The sequence below is a fragment of the Harmonia axyridis genome, chromosome 5, assembly GCF_914767665.1.
Source record: "Harmonia axyridis chromosome 5, icHarAxyr1.1, whole genome shotgun sequence".
NCBI lineage: Eukaryota > Metazoa > Arthropoda > Insecta > Coleoptera > Coccinellidae > Harmonia > Harmonia axyridis.
In genome coordinates this window covers 17735494-17757451 of record NC_059505.1, presented here as the reverse complement: position 1 = coordinate 17757451, position 21958 = coordinate 17735494, and the positions used below count along the sequence as shown (strand labels likewise).

The window sequence follows — 21958 nt, the reverse complement described above, 5'->3', positions numbered from 1 at the left end:
ATACAGAAACAAATTGAGGTACGAAATGGTGAAGGGAAAGACACATATATAATATGGAGGAAAGGAAAGCACTATGGAACGGATGGGGAAGCAATAGCACATGAACTAGCAAGGCAGGCGACAGAAAGAAGAACCATAGATGTAGAGAACAGACAATACACGTATAAAACGAGACAGCAGATGAAGGCGGAAAATTATGGGAGGTTAATGGAGAGGTGGCAAAGGAGTTGGGATAATGGAAGTAAAGGAAGAGAACTGTACGAACACTGCAGACAAGTGGGCAACGAGTTAATACAGCTCAACTTCAAGGCATCGCAGTTGATGACGGGTCATCGAAACATGGAGTCATACAAGAAAAGGTTCAAGTTGAAGGAGACAACGGGAAAATGTGGTTGTGACAGAAACGAGGAAGAGGACGCTACACATATAAGACAACATTGTACATTTGATTTCAGACAAACAGCAAGAGAAAATATAGAAAAGAAATATGGAGACCTAATGGTTCAATTGAGGAAGGATGGAAGAAAAAAAAATGACACAGACATACAGAAGGCTAATGAGTGGGCAAATGAAGTAATACTGGACTCGCAAATTTAGAAACTGGAAATTGGCGCAAAGGGTTGATGAACTAGATAGTGGGTAGCTAAGAGCGAAAGACCAAAGAGCTAAAACCGAAAGGTGGGAAGAAACAAAACCAACTCTTGGGTGAGAAGTGAATCGGTTGCTTCGCGTCGACCCCTTTAAATACGCCGGGGCCGATGTTGCGTGGCGCATTACAACCATGGCGCTATCTCTGAGCAAAACCGAGTCACTACATACCCCCCCACCAGTAACGACGACCCTCCTGAGGAGGAGGTACGCAGGTGGTCCCAGGGGGGAGAAAGCGCTTGCGTGCTGTGATGACGAAACACGAGGCTCGGCGTGCCATCGGCTCTAGTGTCCGATGGACACCCCAGTAGCCGTAACGTTGAGCGGGGCAGTGAGTCGCCTCTGCGCTCCAACGCCGCAGCTTTCCGCCATCACGTCGGGGTCACCACTTTGGCGGTCTTGGCCAGGTCGTCCATGGTGACGTTTGTTTGGGCGGCCTGTGCGGCAATGCTGGCGCGAGCGAGGGGGTTTATCCGCTCCATCCACAGGGCGCGGACGATCTCGTCTGCGGCGTTGTCCCCAGCGTGCTGTTGCAGGTACCGCAGAAACTGGGATGGCTTCCGGTCTCCAATTTCTACCCTCTCCAGAAGTTGCCGCGTCTTTTGGGCCTGCGATTTCCCCAGGCGTTGGAGAAGTTGCTCTTTTAGCGTTTCGTAAGGCTTTTCGGCTGGAGGGTTGATAATCAGGTCGCGGACCTCTTTCGCGTACCTTCCGTCGAGTGATTTTGCAACCTGACGGAATTTGGCCGAGCTGGCTGTTAGACCGACATCTTCGAGTGACCACTCGACTTGCTGGAACCATACTTCCGGGTCATCTGGGGTGAATACGGGGATTTTGAGGCGTGCGAGTACTTCTGGAGTGAGTGCTGCGGCGGATTGGTTCGGCATCTTGGCGATTGGAGTTATGTCCGCGAGCAAATCGTCCCTGTCACTCATAACATTGACGTTGATCACGTTGGGGTCACCACTTTGGCGAGGCTTTTTCGAGCCAAGATTTAGGTGCGCCCTCTCCCGAGGGGTATTGTGTTTGGTCCCGAGATCGCTGGTGGACTCTTCAGTTAGGCAATCCAACGATCTCTGCCTAAGACACACCTTCCCACACTCTTGGGTGAGAAGTGAATCGGTTGCTTCGCGACGACCCCTTCAAATACGCCGGGGTCGATGTTGCGTGGCGCATTACAACTATGGCGCCATCTCTGAGCAAAACCGAGTCACTCTACAATTTTCAAATGATCTAATTCCTAAAAAATCTATATTCTGCAAATAATTCTAATATGTGAAAACATTCAAATAATTTTGGCATATTTTTCTGTATTTCAGGAAAATCTGGAATTGTTATAACATAACTTATAACTCTACTCAAAATGGGTAGCATTTCATATATGTATATGGTACAATTCTTATGAAATGCAAAAAAAAGAGATAATATAATATATGTAAGATCACATTTCAATTTTGTTAGTACTAAAACAATATGCTGATTGTTGAACGATGTGATCTTTGATCGCTGTAAACAGATTGTTATGTTTTTTCTATTGTATCTAATAGTTTTATATTATTGAGACCAGTAAAACTAGAACACTATCTGTTCTTATCAGGTCACACAAAGAAGACACCTAAGGAGTATTCACTTGCATTTCGAAATCCTTGAAAGTTTTAGGTCCATTTTAATCAGGCTGATCCTGAAGAAGCTGTAATAGACCTTATGCAGTTTCGATTTCATCTTGGGAAGAAGTTTGTACAGCAGGTTTGATTTCTTCACAAGAGCATTCTTCAGCAACAAGTTTTTCTTTGTTGATACTTCTTTGTCTCAATCTTTCAGATCTACTAATAGAACATTCAGGTTCTTCCTTTGAGGTAGTGGATCTATAAGGAAGATTTCTGGAAGGCACAGCCGTTTTTTCAAAAACTCTCTTTGTGTAAAACTGGAATCTGTAAACGATTATCCCCATAAATAAAACATAAAATTTCATGTATAATCCGTGCTTACCTCGATAAAATGCAGGGAACATACTTTCATATTTCTTGTCACTAGTTTGCCGATTTTGAGTTTCAGTTGCCAAGCTTTTTGTCGATCCATCAGCTCTTTACTCCCCAATTTCCATTCCACCCAAACACGATATTTATTATCAGTTTGAGGAAAAGCGTGGAAATTGATATTTGAACTTTTTTTTTCGAGGAAGAACACTGAGGAACCAAACAATAGTTCGAACGACTCATAACCATTAAAATGATTTAAAAATATAAATTCAGTGGTTAGGAATATCAGTCACAAGGAACAGTTGTATACAATTTATCAATGGCAACGTTTCTGAGCATTTAATAAACGTCTTTATTTTTCTTTTTCAGTACAACACAGGCGAAGTTTAGCCTCAGGCTATTCTTACACTCAACCTGTGCAGCACGATACATACAAATATTACAATAGCGTTTTTTACTCTAGAGAGGAGAAGAAAAGAAAGAAAACATGTCAATAGGTTTCATGAAACAAAAATCAAAACAACATATCCAATATGATAAAAAGGTATAACAGGACAGATAAAATAAAAGAGTCCATATTAAATACTAACTCGATAATTCGAGAAGTCTAGCTCTCAGAACACGCTTCATCCGAAATTCGGAGATATGTAAGTGATCAATGAGATATGTATTGAACATCTTAGCGGCCTGGTAGGTGAATGATTTCTGAAACAAAGCACTGGAGTGACGAGGGATGTACCAAATTCGATGCTCACTGAAAGCATCCTCGAGATCAATAAAAGACTTAGGGCCGATTTTTTCACATGCGAATAAATAAATTTATATGATACTCTGATACTCACAATAGATAATAGAAATAAATTACCGTTTTACAGATATAAAGGACAGTTGGTGTTTCTAAAATAGACGACCTATATTTTTTAGCGCAGTTTTTTACCCCAGATTTATCGAAAAGCATCGGTTTCTCAAAAATATCACCCGTTTCAGAGATATTGGGTTTTTTACTGAATTTTTGATGGGACACCTTATATATAAATATTTCTCATTTATTTTGATTTAATATTCGATATAAATTGGGAAATTAAATAACTAAAATGAGCCTGATCTCAGGAAAAAAAATTAAATTATCAATTTAAAAATAAATATAACAATATAGATGTATATGTGAAAAATGTACGCAGAAAGCATGGTTAATAAATGTGCGAGTTGCGCTAGCCACGTAGGGAACGGAGTTGTCTCCGTCTCCGTTCCCTAATGGTTTAGAGCAACTGGTTGCGCTAGCCACATAGGAAACGGAAAAATGCTTCTGGGGTCTGAAAATCAACCATCATTGATTGGTATGCTACGTTTAAACGTGGTGAAATGAGCACTGAAGACGGCGAACGCAGTAGACGCCCACCGACAAAAAAATCAAAAAAGTTCACAAAATAATTTTGAACGACCGTAAAGTGAAGTTGATACAGATAGCAGACGTTGTGAAGATATCATCTGAACGTGTATCATATCATTCACGAATATTTATACATGAGAAAGCTGCGTGACAATGAGTGCCGCGCGAGCTCACAATCGATCAAAAGCAACAACGTGTTGATGATTGTAAGATGTGATTGAAACTGTTTAAGTGCAATAAATCTGAATATTTGCGTCGATATGTGACAATGGATGAAACGTGGCTTCATCATTTCACTCCGGAGTCCAATCGACAGTCAGCTGAGTGGACTGCACACGATAAACCGATCCAAAGCGAGAAAAAACAACAGTTAGCTGGCAAGGTTATGGCAATAGTATTCTGGGATGCGAAAGGTATAATATTTATTGATTACCTCCAAAAATGCCAGACCATCAACAGCGATTATTATATAGCGTTATTGGATAATTTAAGTTTAAAGGATGAAATCGTTGAAAAACAGTCCCATTTGAAGAATCAACAAGACAATGCGCCGTGTCACAAATCAATGAAAACAATGGCAAGATTTCATGAATTGAGCTTAGAATTGCTTCTGCATCCACCTTATTCGCGGACCCCAGCGACTTTTTCCTGTTCTCAAACCTCAAAAGAATGCTCGCTGGAAAGAAATTTAGCGACAATGAAAATGTAATCGCCGAAACTGAGGCCTACTTTGAAGCGAGAGACAAATCGTAGTACAAAAATGTTATCGAAAAGTTGGAAGATTGCTATAATCACTATATTGCTCTCGAAGGCAACTATGTTGAATAATGAAATCGAATTTTGCCAAAAAAATGTGTTTTACTATAGTAGACCGGGGACTTTTCAACTGGCCTGTTATACTAACCTAGTGGAATAAGGGCACGTAACAGTTTAACGGTCCTTTGGCTATTTCCTTTTATTTTTGTTTCGTTGAGAAATCAATACATTATTCACTGCAGACAGTATTGTTGAGTAGATCTGATTCTTCCAAATTTAAAGTTTAATAAATAATTTTGTTTTTTTTTTTTTGAGTTTTAGATCATTTGAGATATTTGTATGTATCATAAAGTTTTTCACCGTTGAGTCAAATGACACAAATTTTGTTAATATTATAATTTTGGTTTTATTATATTTGATTTAAAAAAAAAATTAATTGACTTCAACCTGGAAATCTAATCCTGTCCCCATGAAAGAAAATCAACTAGAAAGACCCATCCATTAAAGCGAAGGACCGAACACAACAAGACCTTTATGAATTGATATAATTATTCATTCTCCAAGACCTTTGGAAAGCCGCTCTTCCAGAGGTTGAAAAACATCTCCGGATACAGGAGACAAGTGAACTTGGTCATATTGATGATCTCCCAGTTTATTACAAAATACTGAATTGCTGAGCGTCAACAATCATGATTTTAGGAGAATATTTGACATTATTTATGCATTGAGTCATTTGACTTTAGTGATATTCTAAATCTGAAATACAAACCAACTTGTCAAATATCGGATACCAATTTCCAACAATTCCCAATTTGTTTCTTTTCAATCAAAACCTGAAAATTGATTTATAGTTGACTTTCTGCACTAGCAAATATTTACTTCTTAATACTAAACTCAATATCCACAAAATCAAATTTACAAAACAATTAAAAAGCAATCCTATCCAACCCATAATTAGTGATGACTAATTTTCATAGTTGCATCAGTTTTTAGTCAAAATGAGAATCTGCTTGTTTTATTTTGATTTAATTCAAAATTAATATTTTATTATTTTTACAGTCCACCAAATTTCAATGAAAAAAGGTAAGATGAATGCAATGAATAGCAATATAACATAAAGAAAATGAGTTTGTGTGAATTAAGAGAACTGACACTTAATGGTTTAGGAAACAGTGAATGGTAGCACCCCCACCCTTAAACCAGAAAATTTTCTCTGCGTGGATGTATAGAGTAGTTGTCTTGAGTAAAGGAGAACCCATATGTATTAGGGAATAAATTCAAATTGTTTCATATCACACCACTTAACCAGGATCATTTGTAATTATTTTAATATGAAACATCATCTAATGTGAGCAGAAATTAATCTTCAATGAACATAAAAATAGGAAATTGATTAATTTAATAAACATGAACCATTCCATATATGAAGGTCCAACATAGAATATATGTGAATAAATGTCCAAAAAATCCATTTGTCAGTAATCCTTTCCTCGAAATAAAATAATTTTTCCATGTATTGAAACCTGCTTTGAAGAGTACCATCAACCAAAGACTCGTAACAGCAAATATGTAAAAGGTAGCTCCATATAAACCAGTCAGTCCTAATAGGCCTATAAAACATAAAACATGTATACATATATTCCATTCCATTTCTGAATTATATATCCTACCGGCAGTACAGCCAGACAGAGCTGCCATTGAAGTTCTCACATATTCAACTTGAGAAAGATTATATCTTATAGCCAATTCATTATATGCAACCTTTTCCGTTTTATTTTTATTAGACATCTCTATTAGTTGATGATTATTGTTTAATATATTATAGACTAGAGTGCTCTTGATTCTTAGAAAAGATACCAATTTTGAGAATGAATTAGGTTGCACCAACCTAATAATCCAATCAACATAAATATTGTTTTATGAACTTATTGATATTCAAATAACATGACTTGACTTGACAGTCTTGACATATGTCATATTATATTAATTTCACCAATAACAATGGACATAGAAGTGATTGCTACATCTACAAAATAGATATATATGCTGAAAATTTTTCTTGAACATAAATTACTTTTGGATTGATTTACTTACAGTCATACAATCGTTCGTTCTAATGACCTAATCTTCTCATTCATATCAATTCTTCTACATTCAATAGTAGAAGTCTATGCTCTGTGATTCAAGAGTAGGCTGCGCTCTATACAACATTCGTTTTCGTGTGTAGGGAAGATCATTTAAAACAGAAGTATTTCAGGTTTATTTCTGATATTTATTCAGAAAAAAATATGATGAACAATGGTAATAGTTTTCCTCAGTTGTACTGAAATTTTCGATATTTAGACGCAACTGCAAATTATAAGACTGTAATATAGAAGGTGAGTCCGTTCGATCCATTATCCAAAACACAAACACGCAGAACAGAGGAGTCGTCTTGAATACAGGTCTTATTATTATATGACTGACTCAGGACTTGCAATTGGACAAACCCTTTTAATTTTGATATTTTAAGGCCAGTAATCACTAATCACAATGTTCTAATATACAGGGTTAGAACTATTTAGACTTAGAGGGAGTAGAGGGACACTTCAGGGATATCGAAAAGCGTTAGAAATACAGGATGTCTCAAATTACATAAAAGTTGCGTTATTTAAGGATGAGTGAGATGGTGAAAACAGATACAAAATATCTCCAATGGTTCCCTACTTATGTCAAATAAAAATTTTGAAGACCAATGACAAGTGTCAATGCGAAGCAGGCTACCTGAAATATTGAAAACCATTAGTAACAGTAGTAACCGCTCGATATACGGACCATACCCAAACCCATCGAGATAGAATATTCTATCTTGATGCCCAAACCCAACGATAGCATTTTGGGTCTGTTGTTATCTGTGGTTATTTCCATAGACAAAATACCATAGACCTAATATCATGATGATATAAGGTCTATGCAAAATACTTAATTTATCGATGGTTCTTCCACAGATTACTAGTCTGTGGTTCTTCCCACAGAACACTATTTTCTTCCGTTATATTGTCATAGAACATAGAACTAGTGAAAAAAATCAATGGTTAGGTTATCGTCTATGTGAAGGTTAATTTCGAATATTGCAAAGCAGTCCTAAATAGACAAGCTATAAATAAATGAATTCTGTTCATTTTATTTCTCGATCATAGTTCTCAATGTGTGCAGCACATGTAGCAGATGAAAGAAATTTTCGTTCTGCATATTATGAAAAAGTTGGATGTAAAAATGTAGAAGAGAGGAAATCATTGGAAATATTACTGAAAGAAAAAATCTTAGATAGGGTAAAATTGAAACAATTTTGTTTGAGGTATAGCTTACCTGCAACTTATCGAAATACAGTATGGAAAATATGCTTAGGTATACTAAAGATGCAATGGCAAATATCTCTTTGAACTTAAGCTCCTATTTATAGGTGTCCTGCCAGTGAATACAGATTGTCATGCTTTCATTAATGACCAAAGAAAGCAAGAGTTTCATGAAATGATGCGGGCATTAACCATAATGAAATTAATTGATTTCAATACTGCAAAGATTAAACAATTTTATGCTGGCTTCCTGCTACAAACTGATTCATTGAGATTTGAAAATAATTTTAACTCATCAAGAGGATTCAATGAAATTGTTCAGTTTCTCTTGCCACTCTACAAAGATGATGTAGAGGTGTACTGGATTGCCAAAGGATTTTTTTCTAACCTACATTCATTTGATAATGATTTTCCCAAACTTATTGAAAGTATAATTCACTACATAGAAAAGGAAGAACCTATTCTCTACAAACACCTGAAATCTATCGATGCTCTTGACAATATACCATTTGATTACTATTTTGACACATTTTTTTCAAATACACTGAACTATCCAGCTCTCACAAAGTGAGTATGCTGCATGTAACTGAATGTATTATTCACTAATAAGCAAAAGTTATCATTTCAATCATATACAAGGTGTAACAAGAGTGACTAGTCATAGCCTAGTGGTGAATGTAGGTCATCCAGGCCTTTCAGAAAAGTAGCTTGTTTTGTATCCTTTTTAGTTTTGGAGATAAAGGATGATTAATGGAAATTGGCCTCCTAAATTTCTTATATACATAACTTGGAAATCAGCAGTCTGATTTTGTTTGAATTTTGTAGTTTTATTCAATTCAGAGGCAATCCTTCAAAATGATGAATGTAATTTCTATATTTTCAGGGCAGTACCCAGAATATTGAGAGTTTAAATTTGAAACAAAATGATGTAACCATCTCAAAAATTGTAAACTGTGAGACTATTTTTTAATACAGCAAAAATAATTATTTCAAAGAATTCATTTCTTGAGAAAATTCAAACCGTTTTCTTTCAATCATAATTATGATTGAGAAAAATCTTCACCCTGGAGTAATCTATGACAGTCTTAGGAATATTTCTTTCAATTCATAAGAAAGTATTGGAAGAGGAGTATAAAAAGAAATTTTGTATACAAAGTCCTTCAATTTATACACATTTCCTGCTATTGTCTGTTATGAGAAACTGTATTATCAATGAAATGAGAACCCTTAGATCCTAGTTAATTTGAAAGCGTACATTCTCCAGGATGGTTTCCAGTTTAACTTGTAGTATGGCTTTTTTTCACACTGCATCACTCCTAATATCTTCTTCTTCAGGTGCCATATCTTCAGAAGGTTAGCTATCAAAATGGCTATCTTTATCTGCAACAACTCAACAGAATTGCCCTTGTAACATTGTCTCAAGTTTTTTAAACAGGAGATTCTTCTCCTCCCAATGTTCCTTCTTCCTGTTATCACTATCTGCAATAAGGTATATTTCTCCCCTCTCAGCACTCCTCATTGAGGTTGCCAATTATGGGTTAAGTATCTTCTCTATTGCATCGTGTCTTTCTTTATATTCGTTACCTACAAACATTTTACATCCATCCGGGATATGTTTGACACCCATATCGCCATCGTTCGTTAGTGATATTTTGATCCTTTATGATATGTTTGCGGTAGTTTCTCATTGAGATCACTTGATCTTAAACTGCCTGGAAGAAAACCTTCCAGATACATTCCACTTAATTTGAGCCAGTAGTTTGTGGTTTCAATGAAGTTCTCCCAGCATCTTTGCAGTTTTTCTGGGATCGAATGTGGGTTGTATGAAACATACACCTTGTGCAGTTGTTCATCTACTTCACACAATGTTTAGTAGACCTCTGACGTTGGTCTTTGAACTGTGTTCGTAGGCTTTCTATTTAACCATAAGCAAGTTTCATGATGTGTCTAGGAGATTCCTGCTGATCTGCCATTTTTATTCCCAGGCAGTGTCTCCCTCTCAATGCTTCTTTTTGGATGGAGCTTTTGTCAACAAAGTTCTCATTTTGCATGCAGGTTTTCGATATCTGTTTTGTTCTATGCTTACATGCTTACTAGAGGTAGAGTATGACTAGGTGAGTAAGGATTACAAAAAATTAATTTCTGCCTTTCCCCAGAAAGCTACAGGGTGAGTTTGCATACTCATGGAAATAATGAAACCATCATCAGAATCAAATTTATCGGCGGAATTTACTTGGGATGTAATTAACACATGCCGAGGTCAAGTCAGAATGATATTATATATATATATATATATATATATATATATATATATATATATATATATATATATATATATATATATATATATATATATATATATATATATATACAGGGTGGCCATTTGAAAACGAAACAGATGAGATTACAGACGAAATAAAGTTTTTCGATAGAAATGCTCGGACAGGTCGATTTCTGTTTCGAAGGGGACAACTTAAGATGTAGGTTACGGACGCATAGCGCTTCAACCCTTGCTGCTACAACCCCCACCCCCAATTTTTGAATAGGGAAGATGGGGTGAGTGATACCTCAATTTAAAGGTATTTTTATACTGATTTCAGCACAGTAATTGTTCTTTCATTTTATGCATTAGTTCTCGAAATATTCATGCGTTAGTTAGTTAGGAAGGAAGCCACAGTCATGGTTGTTTTGAAGCTCAAAATGTCGATTTTTCACAAAACACTACAAGTGTCATGAAAACACTACTTCATTTTCAAATACTTAGTTAGTAATATTTCGAGAACTAATGCATAAAATGAAAAAACAATTACTGTGCTGAAATCAGTATAAAAATACCTTTCAAATGAGGTATCACTCACCCCATCTTCCCTATTCAAAATTTGGGGGTGAGGGTTGTAGTCGCAAGGGTTGAAGCGCTATGCGTCCGTAACCTACATCTTAAGTTGTCCCCCTCGAAACAGAAATCGACCTGTCCGAGCATTTCTATCGAAAAACTTTATTTCGTCTGTAATCTCGTCTGTTTCGTTTTCAAATGGCCACCCTGTATATAAATATATATATTGTGTTGAACACACAATCTTTGGTGAACTGAGCCTCGTCTATTTCCTTTACGCTTAACAAATACGGGAACATAATATCAGCATATTCTCTATTTTTCAAATTCATCATTCTGATAATTCCAAAATTTTATAATAATACGGAACACAACCAATAAGTAATTTAAACTATCTCAAATTTCAGAGTTGTCAGCATATTTTCAGAATAGAAAATTACCACATTGAGCATATTTTTTTCTGCTCTCATTTGTTGTTTCATGATGAATTATTTAATTTATTAGTAAATCATTTTAAAGCTGAATGTATGTACTTTTTGAAAATATAAACAATGATTTTAAATTTCAAATACAAAGTGATATTTTTGACCTGAGCACTTTAAATGAGAAATAATGTGTCCGGTCCTGGAATTTTGAAATGATTGATATCTTTCGGCATGTGTCAATTACATCCCAAGTTTCAATAAATTCCGCCGATAAGTTTGGTTCTGATGATGGTGGTCATTATTTCCATGAATATGCAAACTCATCCTGTATCTTTCTTAGGAAATACAGAAATTAATATTTGCAGTCAATCCGTACTCACCTAGTCCTACTCTACGTCTGATAATAGTATGTACATTTTCTCCCGGGACATCCTGTATATAAGAGGTTCTGTTAAAAAAAACTACAAGAATTCGACCAAATAATAACGAAAACTTCTCTTTTTCATTCATCGTTCATAAGATGTCTAAAATACTGGTGTGCTCACTGATTAGATATTGTTTCAGAAAATTCTGGCGACTCGGCTCGGCCTAGGTCCTTTTTTCTTTCTTGAGGTGGCGCTCTACAAAGAATCGACCAATCAACGGCATCATTTCAAAAATTCCATTTGTTCTGTCAAAAGTTGTTTAACTGATTTCATAGATTCCAAAGCAATTTATTTTAAGTCTGGCTGATTTTCATTAACCAATTCATCTAAAATCCACATTGACAGAAAGTTCAGCGACTCATTAAAACACAGCAGTGACAAGAGTGGTTTCGTTTTTGATTGGTTGTCGGTTTCTGAGCCTTAATATGGCAGCTTTTTGTTTACATTCTCCGTTTACCTAATTTCTTCTAATGAACTCAATCTTTAAGCCTTCTCTCATTTTTGATGGTTGATTTGTCAGTTTTGTTTCATTCCAATTAACTTCCGATTTCATTACTATTATTCTTAGTAGATTTGAAAGAGCAATCGGTTTATTTAGAACATTTCCTCGCACTACTACTACTACTACAGTACGCAACTTGTCCAGTCCAAATACCATCCCTAGATTCTTCGTTAAATTTTCCAATAGTTAGACCATAATTTGCAGGTGGTTCTTGTAACCTGTTATTAATAAATCATCTGTTTGTAGTAGATGATATTATTATGATAACTAAGCGATGAAAGGGATCTGAACAAACAATTTAAATGGATTTTTTATATAAACAGTTCCCAATACTTTATTGACAGTTTTTTCTTGGATTTTCATTAGGTTTTTTCAATTCACAGAATTTGGGACAAACTATGTGGTGGATCATGCAACATTTTTGTGTTTGTGTTCGTTTCTCTTCTGATACATTTGAAACATGTGATTTTGAAATGTAGATGTTTGAAAGATGTTTTGGAAAATCTAAATAAAGTAAGTGTTATGTTGTTATTATTAATAATGATTACTAATTTGATTGTTTTTAAGGTGAATGAGGATAATGCTGAAGTTATTTTCAATAAGGCCATTGATATGTGGCAGCAAGGCAGTCATTTTAACGTACATGATAAGCCAAAGACATAATTCAGGTACAAGGAGAAACTTATCATTATAGCAAAATAAAAAGAAGGAATTAAGTATATCGGAATTAGATTTTAATTTTTATGCGAAATATTGTCTTTTGTTTAATATATCTTATTTTACGAAAAAAAAAAAATGACAATGCCTTATTATGATTCCATATTTGTAAATAAAAAAACCTTGAAAATGTGCTATTTCGTTTCTTTTTTGATAGGTCTGAATTGAAATTCAAGTTTTTTCTATTAAGTTTTTGTCAATTTATATAATTGTGTTTGTCTTGATGGAATGCAAAGTTTTTGTGATTAAATTTCTCTTGGTATTTCGTGAACAACTGAAATATTGAGGAAATGAATTTATAAGGTAAATAAATTTTAATAGAATGTATCATTTGAAATAAAGTTATTGATTTTTTATTGTTTTGTCTTGGTAATCAATTTTTTCGAAATCTAAAACAAGTAATGTTCAATTTGATGTGTGGTGACACTTTGCAATTGCGTACGATAGCATAATAGTATGTATATCACCGCCCCTAGGAATGTGATTTTGACCGTTCATTTCATTGGATAAAGTCACCAAGCTCCGCCACGGAAATGTATGAGGCAAGGACTTTGGGTAGCCTAAGTGTAATTCCTTCAATGGTCTCAGGATAAAACACCGCTGTCCATCAATATAAAATACCCCTGAAATATTAGTTGGAATTCGCTAAAGTGACGCAAACAACGTTGTTGAGCGCTATTACGACTCAACACCCAGCTCGAAACTTCTAACTACTTGCATGTTGATCGTGTACAAGCGACCAACATGTTCAATTACTGCGTTCGGTATATGATGCCCACCGGTGCGGAGCGTGCGGTGTAAGGTGTAAACGGTTGATAGGTCACGTGACCACGGATCAATAGGTGCGTACTTGTTAGAAGAAGAGACAATTCAGTGATATATATTTTTCTATGGTTGACACTGTTGACAATTGACACAACAACAAGATGGAGGTTCAGTAATGTAATGACGTAGCGTTGAAATAAGTCTTCAGTTTGTTAATAATAAATATCTTAAAATATTACTTTGCTTCCACAAAACATAAACCCTAACAGGTTATGGGTCCAGACATACACGGCAAGTAAAAGTAATTAAGGAAGTTGTTCTTGTTCAAAAATAAAATCTTTGTGCTAACACGCGGAGACAAAATGACTGGTTCTCAATACATGTCTGTTGAGAAACTAATAGGAAGGGACAACTACAGTGAGTGGAAATTTGCTATGAAAGCTCTTCTAGAATTAGATGATCTGTGGGATGTAGTCAGTGGTACAGAAACTGACGAAAAGAAGGACAAAAAGGCTCTGTCCAAAATAATACTTTCTGTCGACAAAATAAATTATTCCCACATCAAATCTGCCACAAAATCGAAGGAAGCTTGGACCAACCTCGAAAAAGCTTTCGAGGACTCAGGACTGACAAGAAGAGTAGGACTCCTGAGATCACTCATCAACACAAAATTGGAAGACTGCAAATCAACAGAAGAATATTGTGATAGAATAATATCAACTGCTCACAAACTGAATGAGATGAATTTCAAAGTGGAAAATGAATGGGTTGGAACTTTACTTTTGGCAGGTCTACCCGAACAATATCGTCCGATGATAATGGGACTAGAAAGCAGTGGTACACAAATAAGTGGAGATTCCATCAAGGTAAAGCTATTGCAAGATGTAAAAACTCAACAAGATCCAAAGTCAGTGGATAGTAATCTGGCAATGTTCACTAAAGGTAATATAACTAAAAGTAATCCAAAGAAAAACGTTAAATGTTACAATTGTGGAAAGATGGGTCATTTTAAGACAGAGTGCCGTTCAAAGAAAAAGGTGGATAAGAAAACAAGCAAAAATGATTCCACAGCGTATGCAGCATTTCTAACGTCTGAAAACGTCAAAACAGATGTGTGGTATTTGGACTCTTGTGCATCAACACATATCACAGGAAACAGAAAATGGCTAAATGAAGCAACAAACATTAAAGCCAAGGTTAAAACTGCTAATAGTACTGATATGATTATCGAAGAAAAAGGAACTGCTTCAATTCAAGTGCATATAGACGGTAAACAAGAATCAATTGAGGTTAAAGAGGTTATGTATGCCCCCGAAGCTGCAGTAAATCTATTGTCCATATATAAAATTGTGGAAAAGGGACACAGAGTAGTATTCGATAGGAATGGTGCGAAAATCTTCAATCGCAATAACTATCTAATAGCAAGAGGTTTTGAGACAAATGGAATTTATCAATTGAACACAGTTTAATCAAACAGAGCATACTTCTGTACACAACCAGAGGAAAATTTGTGGCATCGCAGGTTAGGACATCTCAACCTAAGATCTATGAATTTGCTAACCAAAATGTCAGTTGGAATGGATAAGGACTTCAAGGTGTCAACAACATCATGTTTGTCATGCATTGAAGGAAAACAAAGAAAACAGCCTTTCCAAACAAGTCAAACACAATCTACAAGGCCACTGGAATTAATACACAGTGATTTATGTGGACCCATGGAGACAATATCCATAGGTGGTAGCAGGTACTTTCTGACTTTCATTGACGATTATACGAGGTATGTACACATCTATTTCTTAGCAGAAAAGAGTCAAGTGATAGAAGCTTTCAAAGAATTCAAAAATTTAGTAGAGAACAAGACTGATAGAAAGATCAAAATTTTAAGAACAGATAATGGTACTGAATATGTCAATAAACAGATGAAACTAATTTTAACATCTTCAGGTATAGTTCACCAAACCACAGTGAGGTACAATCCTCAACAGAATGGGGTCAGTGAAAGGGCCAACAGAACTATTGTAGACAAGGCAAGAACCATGTTATCAGAAGCAAACTTAAATAAGAAGTATTGGGCTGAGGCAGTCAACATTTCAGTTTATTTGATGAATCGTTCCCCAACAAAGGCTATTTCAGGGAAAACACCATATGAAGCCTGGTATAACAGGAGGCCAAACCTGGCACACCTTAGAATCTTTGGTTGTCAAGCAATGGCACATGTCCCGGATGAACTACGACAAAAATGGGATGCTAAATCAGAAAGACTCATATTTGTTGGTTATGGTGAAAACAAAAAGGGTTATAGGTTGCTCAACCCAAATACAAATAAGGTAATATACAGTAGAGATGTTGTATTTTTCGAGGATAAAATGGAACAATTATAATCAGATGAAATAAAGGATGAATCCAACACATTTTTGTGGAAAATAAATCAAGATACAGCAACAATTGAAGAAAATTCAGTCCACGAAGAATCTGAGCAAGATGAACTAGAAACGACAGATGAACAAGGGGGTAGCTCATCAACAGGTGAAGAAGAAATTGTATCAAGTAGAGGGAGAAGAGTAAATAAACCCAAATATTTACAAGATTTTGAAATTTATGCTACTTATGATCACCTTATACTTTCAGATGATCCCCAGACATATGAAAAAGCAATTGTTGATGAAGAGTGGAGAAAATCAATTGAACAAGAATTGAAATCTCTAGAGAAGTTGCAAACATGGTCAACATGCGAATTGCCGGATGGTAAAGTAGCCATTGATACAAAATGGGTATTCAAAACCAAAGAAGATGGAACAAAGAAGGCTCGACTAGTTGCGAAGGGTTTCCAAATTCAAGAAGAGAATCCACATAACATATATGCACCTGTTACGAGGATGTCTACCGTAAGAATGTTATTAGCGAAGTCTTTACAAGAAAATTGGAATTTACGACAACTCGATATTCCAACAGCTTTTTTAAATGGTATGCTCACATCCGAAGTATACATCAAGACACCTAAAGGATTAGACATAGGGAAATCCAAAGTACTCAAACTAAACAGAGCTCTATATGGATTGAGGGAGAGTCCAAGATGTTGGAATAATCAATTCGACAAAATTATGAAGGACTTGGACTTTCAAAGATCAAATTTCGATTTTTGCATGTACTGCAAGAAGGATTGCTGGTTAATTGTATTCGTTGATGACCTAATTATAACCGGAAAAGATGTAGAAATTGAGAAGACAGTAAAATCTTTGAAGAGTTTATTGAATGCTAAGGATATGGGACAAGTTAAAAGATTTCTTGGAATGGAAATAACTAAAACAGCTGAAGAACTCAAGATAATACAAAGAAATTACATTGAAAAACTTTTAAGCCATTTTAATATGATGGAATGCAAAGGTGTATCCACACCAATGGTTACAGGATTCTATATAGATCCTTCAAGTGCTCCTGATACAGAATCGACAAATTTTCCCTACAGAAAGTTAGTCGGATCTTTGATGTATTTAGCCTGTACATCAAGACCTGACATTATGTACTCAGTATCATATCTTAGTAGATATTTGGATAAGCCCAACAAAGAGTTGGTTACGGCTGGGAAAAGAATATTGAGATATTTGAAATCTACAGCAGACAAAGGACTTGTATACAAAAAGGGACCAGAAAAACTGGAAGCCTATTCGGATGCAGATTGGGCAGGTGATCGAAGTGATAGAAAGAGCACTAGTGGATCACTAATACTGTATGGGGGAAATCCAATCAGCTGGTTCTCCAAGAAGCAGACTTGCGTTGCACTTTCAACAGCAGAAGCTGAATACGTTGCAGCCGCAGCCAGTGCTCAAGAATTGGTCAACCTGAAGGGTGTTCTCTCCGAGTTCAGTGAAGTGAAGTGTGCGACATTGAAAATGGACAATCTGAGTGCGGTTTCAATGGCGCAAACTTACGAAAATTCAAAACGGGCTAAACACATAGACATTAAAGAACATTTCATTAAGGACTTGACTAATAAAGGGATAATCAAAATAGAATATGTGAACACAAATGATAACTTTGCAGATATTCTGACAAAACCCCTATGTAAAGAAAAATTTGTAAACATATGCAAATTGTTAAATATCATAGAATACTAGGTACGATTGTAAAACTTTTGTTGAGAAAAGTGTTTAAATCGAGGGGGAGTGTTAGAAGAAGAGACAATTCAGTGATATATATTTTTCTATGGTTGACACTGTTGACAATTGACACAACAACAAGATGGAGGTTCAGTAATGTAATGACGTAGCGTTGAAATAAGTCTTCAGTTTGTTAATAATAAATATCTTAAAATATTACTTTGCTTCCACAAAACATAAACCCTAACAGTACTTGATTTGCCGAACGATGACGGAGCTAACCGAGCTGAAATCGAAGAATTTTTGAATGTGCTTTGTGAAAAGAAAAAAAGCAATTTCGTCGATTGAAATTATTGGAGACGGCCAGACTAGATCTAATTTGTCTCCTCGTGATATCAGGACGTATTCTACATAATGTGTTTATCTTGAAAGAGTTGAAAGGAGATAATCCTGAGGATATTGTTGATGAACCACTTAATGAAGAAGTTGTAGACATCGAAAATATGTATCATCAATCAGGAAACCAATTAGAAGAGATTGAAAGGAATTTTATAATCTATTCTTTGAACATGGATGAAAGATTTCTTCGCTGAGATACAATTATGTACTTCCTAAAATAAACCTTTATTTTTAATAATAATATTTGTTTCCTAAATGCCTTTAACATATACAAACATAAGAAAAAACTCTGAATATATAAAGAGATTTTGCATAATAAGCGTATAATTCATGAATATTGTATTTGTTTCCTAAATGCCTTTAACATATACAAACATAAGAAAAAAACTCTAAATAATATATAAAGAGATTAATCTCTGCCTTGCTGAGGTTGGTGTGGGTGGCAATATGCTTGGATGGTTTGAGTCATAATTGTCCGATAGGTTCCAGTTTCGATGGAGGGCTACTCTTCGAATCTCTTTGAGGCATATTCTGTTGTACCTCAAGGCTCAAACTTGGGACCATTATTGTTTCTTATATATATCAATAATATTGCTAAATGTTTTACCAAATATAAATTCCTCCTCTTCGCGGATGATTTAAAGAAAATGAAAAGTATCAGCTCCGAACAGGATTGCCTAGATTTGCTGTCTGAATTGAATGCCCCTCGGAATGCCCTTTCTACTTTCTGTGGTAAAAATCAATTATATTCGAATTCAGATGAATGCCGGGTAATCACATTCTCGCGCAATATCAATAAAATTATTTATCCTTATAATCTTGAAGATACTGTCTTGTCTAGGGTAGATAACATAAAAGATTTGGAGGTAGTTTTTGACTCTAAGCTGATTTTTGACCTTCATATCGATCAACTGGCTAGTTTTGGTCTTTGTTAAAAGAAACAGTAGACACTTTATAAATTTGAAAACCTTCACCATTTTATATAACTCCTATGTTTTCAGTAAACTCAACTTTGCATCTGTAGTTTGGAATCCAAAATATGCACTATATGTATGTATATTGCCAGGCTCGAGAGAATTCAGAATAGATTCTTAAAGTTTATTTCTTTCAAATACAATTTTCGTTTAATACCTAGAAATCCCGAAAACAATAATCTTCGTTTGATTCAATTTGGTTTCATTTCCCTAAAAAATAGAAGAAAACTCCGTTATGTCCTTTTCCTATTTAAGCTCCTTAATAGCTACTAAAAGCTGGTATAGGATCTCAGAGACAATATGTCCTGTCGATGGTCATTTTGCAATAAAACTCTGGGTAATGTCCTCTGTTTTCCGGCGAAAGGGCCGGAGACTCTTGGAATAGAGTTCAGCTCTACCAGCAAATCCTACTCTCACGTCCTCGAAGGCAGGTCGCCTCGTAGTAGCTGGGTACAGATCGTACAAGTTTATGTACGTGATGGAGCTGACGAGAGAGGGTGAAAGGTGAGTTTCCGGCGCCTGAAAACTGGAACATATCGACTAATGGAACACACCCTAACAGAAGAGCCTGGTCCTCCAAGAATGGGGGTTTGGGCGTTGGGCCAGCTACCCAACATCAGTAAAATCATTAATTTTATGCTACTTTTACATTCAACAAGCCTCGGAATGGGAATGGAATCATACGGCGACGACTGGCGAGAAAACGGACTATGCGATTGATAACTTGGAACGTGCAGGGAATATCAAACAAGATGCATGAAATTTTGTTGGTTTTGGATGAGAATAGTACAGACTTTGCTGTTCTAACAGAAACTAAGAGAAAAGGTAAAGACAATGAGGACCGAGACAACTACATACATCTATGGTCAGGCGTGGACAAATCGCGGAGAGCAGCGGCTGGAGTCTCTATCCCCATCAACAAACGCCACAAGAAATATATCAAGACATATGAATACAAGTCGGAAAGAATCATGACCTTGACGCTTTCTATATATGGTTACGATACCACAGTGATAGCAGTGTATGTACCCAGTAATGATTCTACACAACAACTGAAGGACGAATTCTATGCTGATTTATCAGGGATTTCAAATGCTCTTCCTCATCACCCAGAGGTTATTCTTACTGGTGACCTAAACGCAAGAGTCGGATCAAGATTCGACCATGATGTGGTGGGGCAGTTCGGTGAGATATGTGTTAACAACTCTGGAGAAACGCTTATGGACTTCTGTACTCAAAACTTTTTGAAAATCCTGAATGGGTTCTTTGAACATAAAAAAATACACAGATACACTTGGGAGAGGCCATCTCTACATGAGAAATCTGTTCTGGATCATTTCATATGTAAACAGAAAAGTCGATTCAAATGGCAAGATTGCAGAGTGAAAAGAGGTCCAAACTGTGGATCCGATCATTACATGGTGGAGGCTAAGATAGTATGTCCTTTTATTAGGAAACAACTGAGTAAACATCCGAACAATGAAGAACAACAGAAACTACCTGAATAACAGAGATTGAATCTATACCTATTACAGCAGAAAAGTATAAGAACCCTATATCAAAGTCGACTAGCAGAAGAGCTTAGAGCTAGACCGCCAAACAATAACGTGGAAACTGAATATGAAAACATGAGAGCAGTACAACACTCAGCTGCAATGCAAGCTCTGGGTCCAATGCCAGCCAGAAAAATGAGAAGAAAACCTCCATGGTTCACATAAAAAAACTGATAGAGGATAAAAACAACTTATTTAATAACTGGTTAGCAAATGAAGATCAAAACAGTCGAGACAGATATAAGAGCAAGAATAGAGAACTGAAAAAAAAATCAAAGAAACTAAGGACCGATTCTGGTAGAAAAAGTGTTACCAAATCGAGAACTATATAGGTGGAGCGCAATCAACGGAAGTATGGAGAACAATTAGATCACTCAAAACCAACGAGACAAATAAAACACTGAATATAATTAACATGAAGGACTGAGAAGATCACTACAAAACGCTTTTAACGGAAAACAGAGACTTCGCAAGGAATGAAGCAGAAGAAGGATATAGCCATGATGACCATAACCGTATTATGACAATAACTATAGAAGAAACGCAGCAACAAATGAAGAGAATGAAGAATGGAAGATCTCCCGGCCCTGGAGATATACCGATAGAGTTGGTCAAAAATGGAGGTACAGAAATAGTCAAAAGACTGACGACTTTTTTGAATATATGCTGTAGTACGATAACAACCCCAAAAGAATGGAAACATGCCTACCTAGTTTCGATTTTTAAAGAAGGAGACCGGAGGGAACCCAATTGCTACAGAGGCCTCAGTATTACCAGCAGCTTGAGCCGCCTTTATATATTTTTGAAATCAGAAAAAATTAAGCTTTCAAAAATTGGCACAGAAATATAGTGTTTCCATTTAAAAAAACATAACTTTGGGACATAGCTTCGTAATTAAAAACCCTTTTGGAAAGACGAGCACGCCACTGGATTCTACGTAAAAAAGTGCCTGTATAATGTTTTAATTTCAGAGCTCTATCATCAGTATTATCGGAGATATAAATGTTTTTCGATATCGCCGTTTTTCCAATTTTCGCCTCGAAAACAAAAGGAGGTGGCCAAAAATGAATACTACCCTTGTCAGTTCCTCAGAAAAAGAGATCGAGAATGGGGTATCAAATTTTGTCTATCTCCTCTGGTTCAAAAGTTGTAGTGCTAAA

At 35.9% G+C, this 21958-nt stretch overlaps 3 protein-coding genes and 1 long non-coding RNA gene across 4 annotated transcripts; 2 read left to right on the top strand and 2 right to left on the bottom strand.

Annotated features, from left to right (window-relative positions):
• Positions 1-274: 274 nt before the first annotated feature.
• On the bottom strand, positions 275-4012 carry LOC123679604. Its single transcript, XM_045616973.1, has 2 exons — positions 2638-4012; positions 275-2579 (listed from the first exon to the last, which is right to left on the bottom strand). The coding sequence occupies exon 2, from the start codon at positions 1581-1583 to the stop codon at positions 1020-1022; it is 564 nt and encodes a 187-aa protein (XP_045472929.1). The 5' UTR covers positions 1584-2579; positions 2638-4012; the 3' UTR covers positions 275-1019.
• A 3012-nt stretch (positions 4013-7024) lies between these two features.
• Positions 7025-7697, bottom strand: LOC123679605. The gene is made up of 2 exons (XR_006747414.1): positions 7593-7697; positions 7025-7536 (listed from the first exon to the last, which is right to left on the bottom strand). It is a non-coding gene; the product is annotated as an uncharacterized LOC123679605 (long non-coding RNA).
• A 122-nt stretch (positions 7698-7819) lies between these two features.
• On the top strand, positions 7820-13144 carry LOC123679603 (TBC1 domain family member 7). The gene is made up of 4 exons (XM_045616972.1): positions 7820-8160; positions 8216-8675; positions 12677-12806; positions 12861-13144. The coding sequence occupies exons 1-4, from the start codon at positions 7959-7961 to the stop codon at positions 12954-12956; spliced, it is 888 nt and encodes a 295-aa protein (XP_045472928.1). The 5' UTR covers positions 7820-7958; the 3' UTR covers positions 12957-13144.
• Positions 13145-19955: 6811 nt separating this feature from the next.
• LOC123680835 (craniofacial development protein 2-like) lies at positions 19956-20963 on the top strand. The gene is made up of 2 exons (XM_045618952.1): positions 19956-20681; positions 20781-20963. The coding sequence occupies exons 1-2, from the start codon at positions 19956-19958 to the stop codon at positions 20961-20963; spliced, it is 909 nt and encodes a 302-aa protein (XP_045474908.1).
• The last annotated feature ends 995 nt before the right edge of the window (positions 20964-21958 follow it).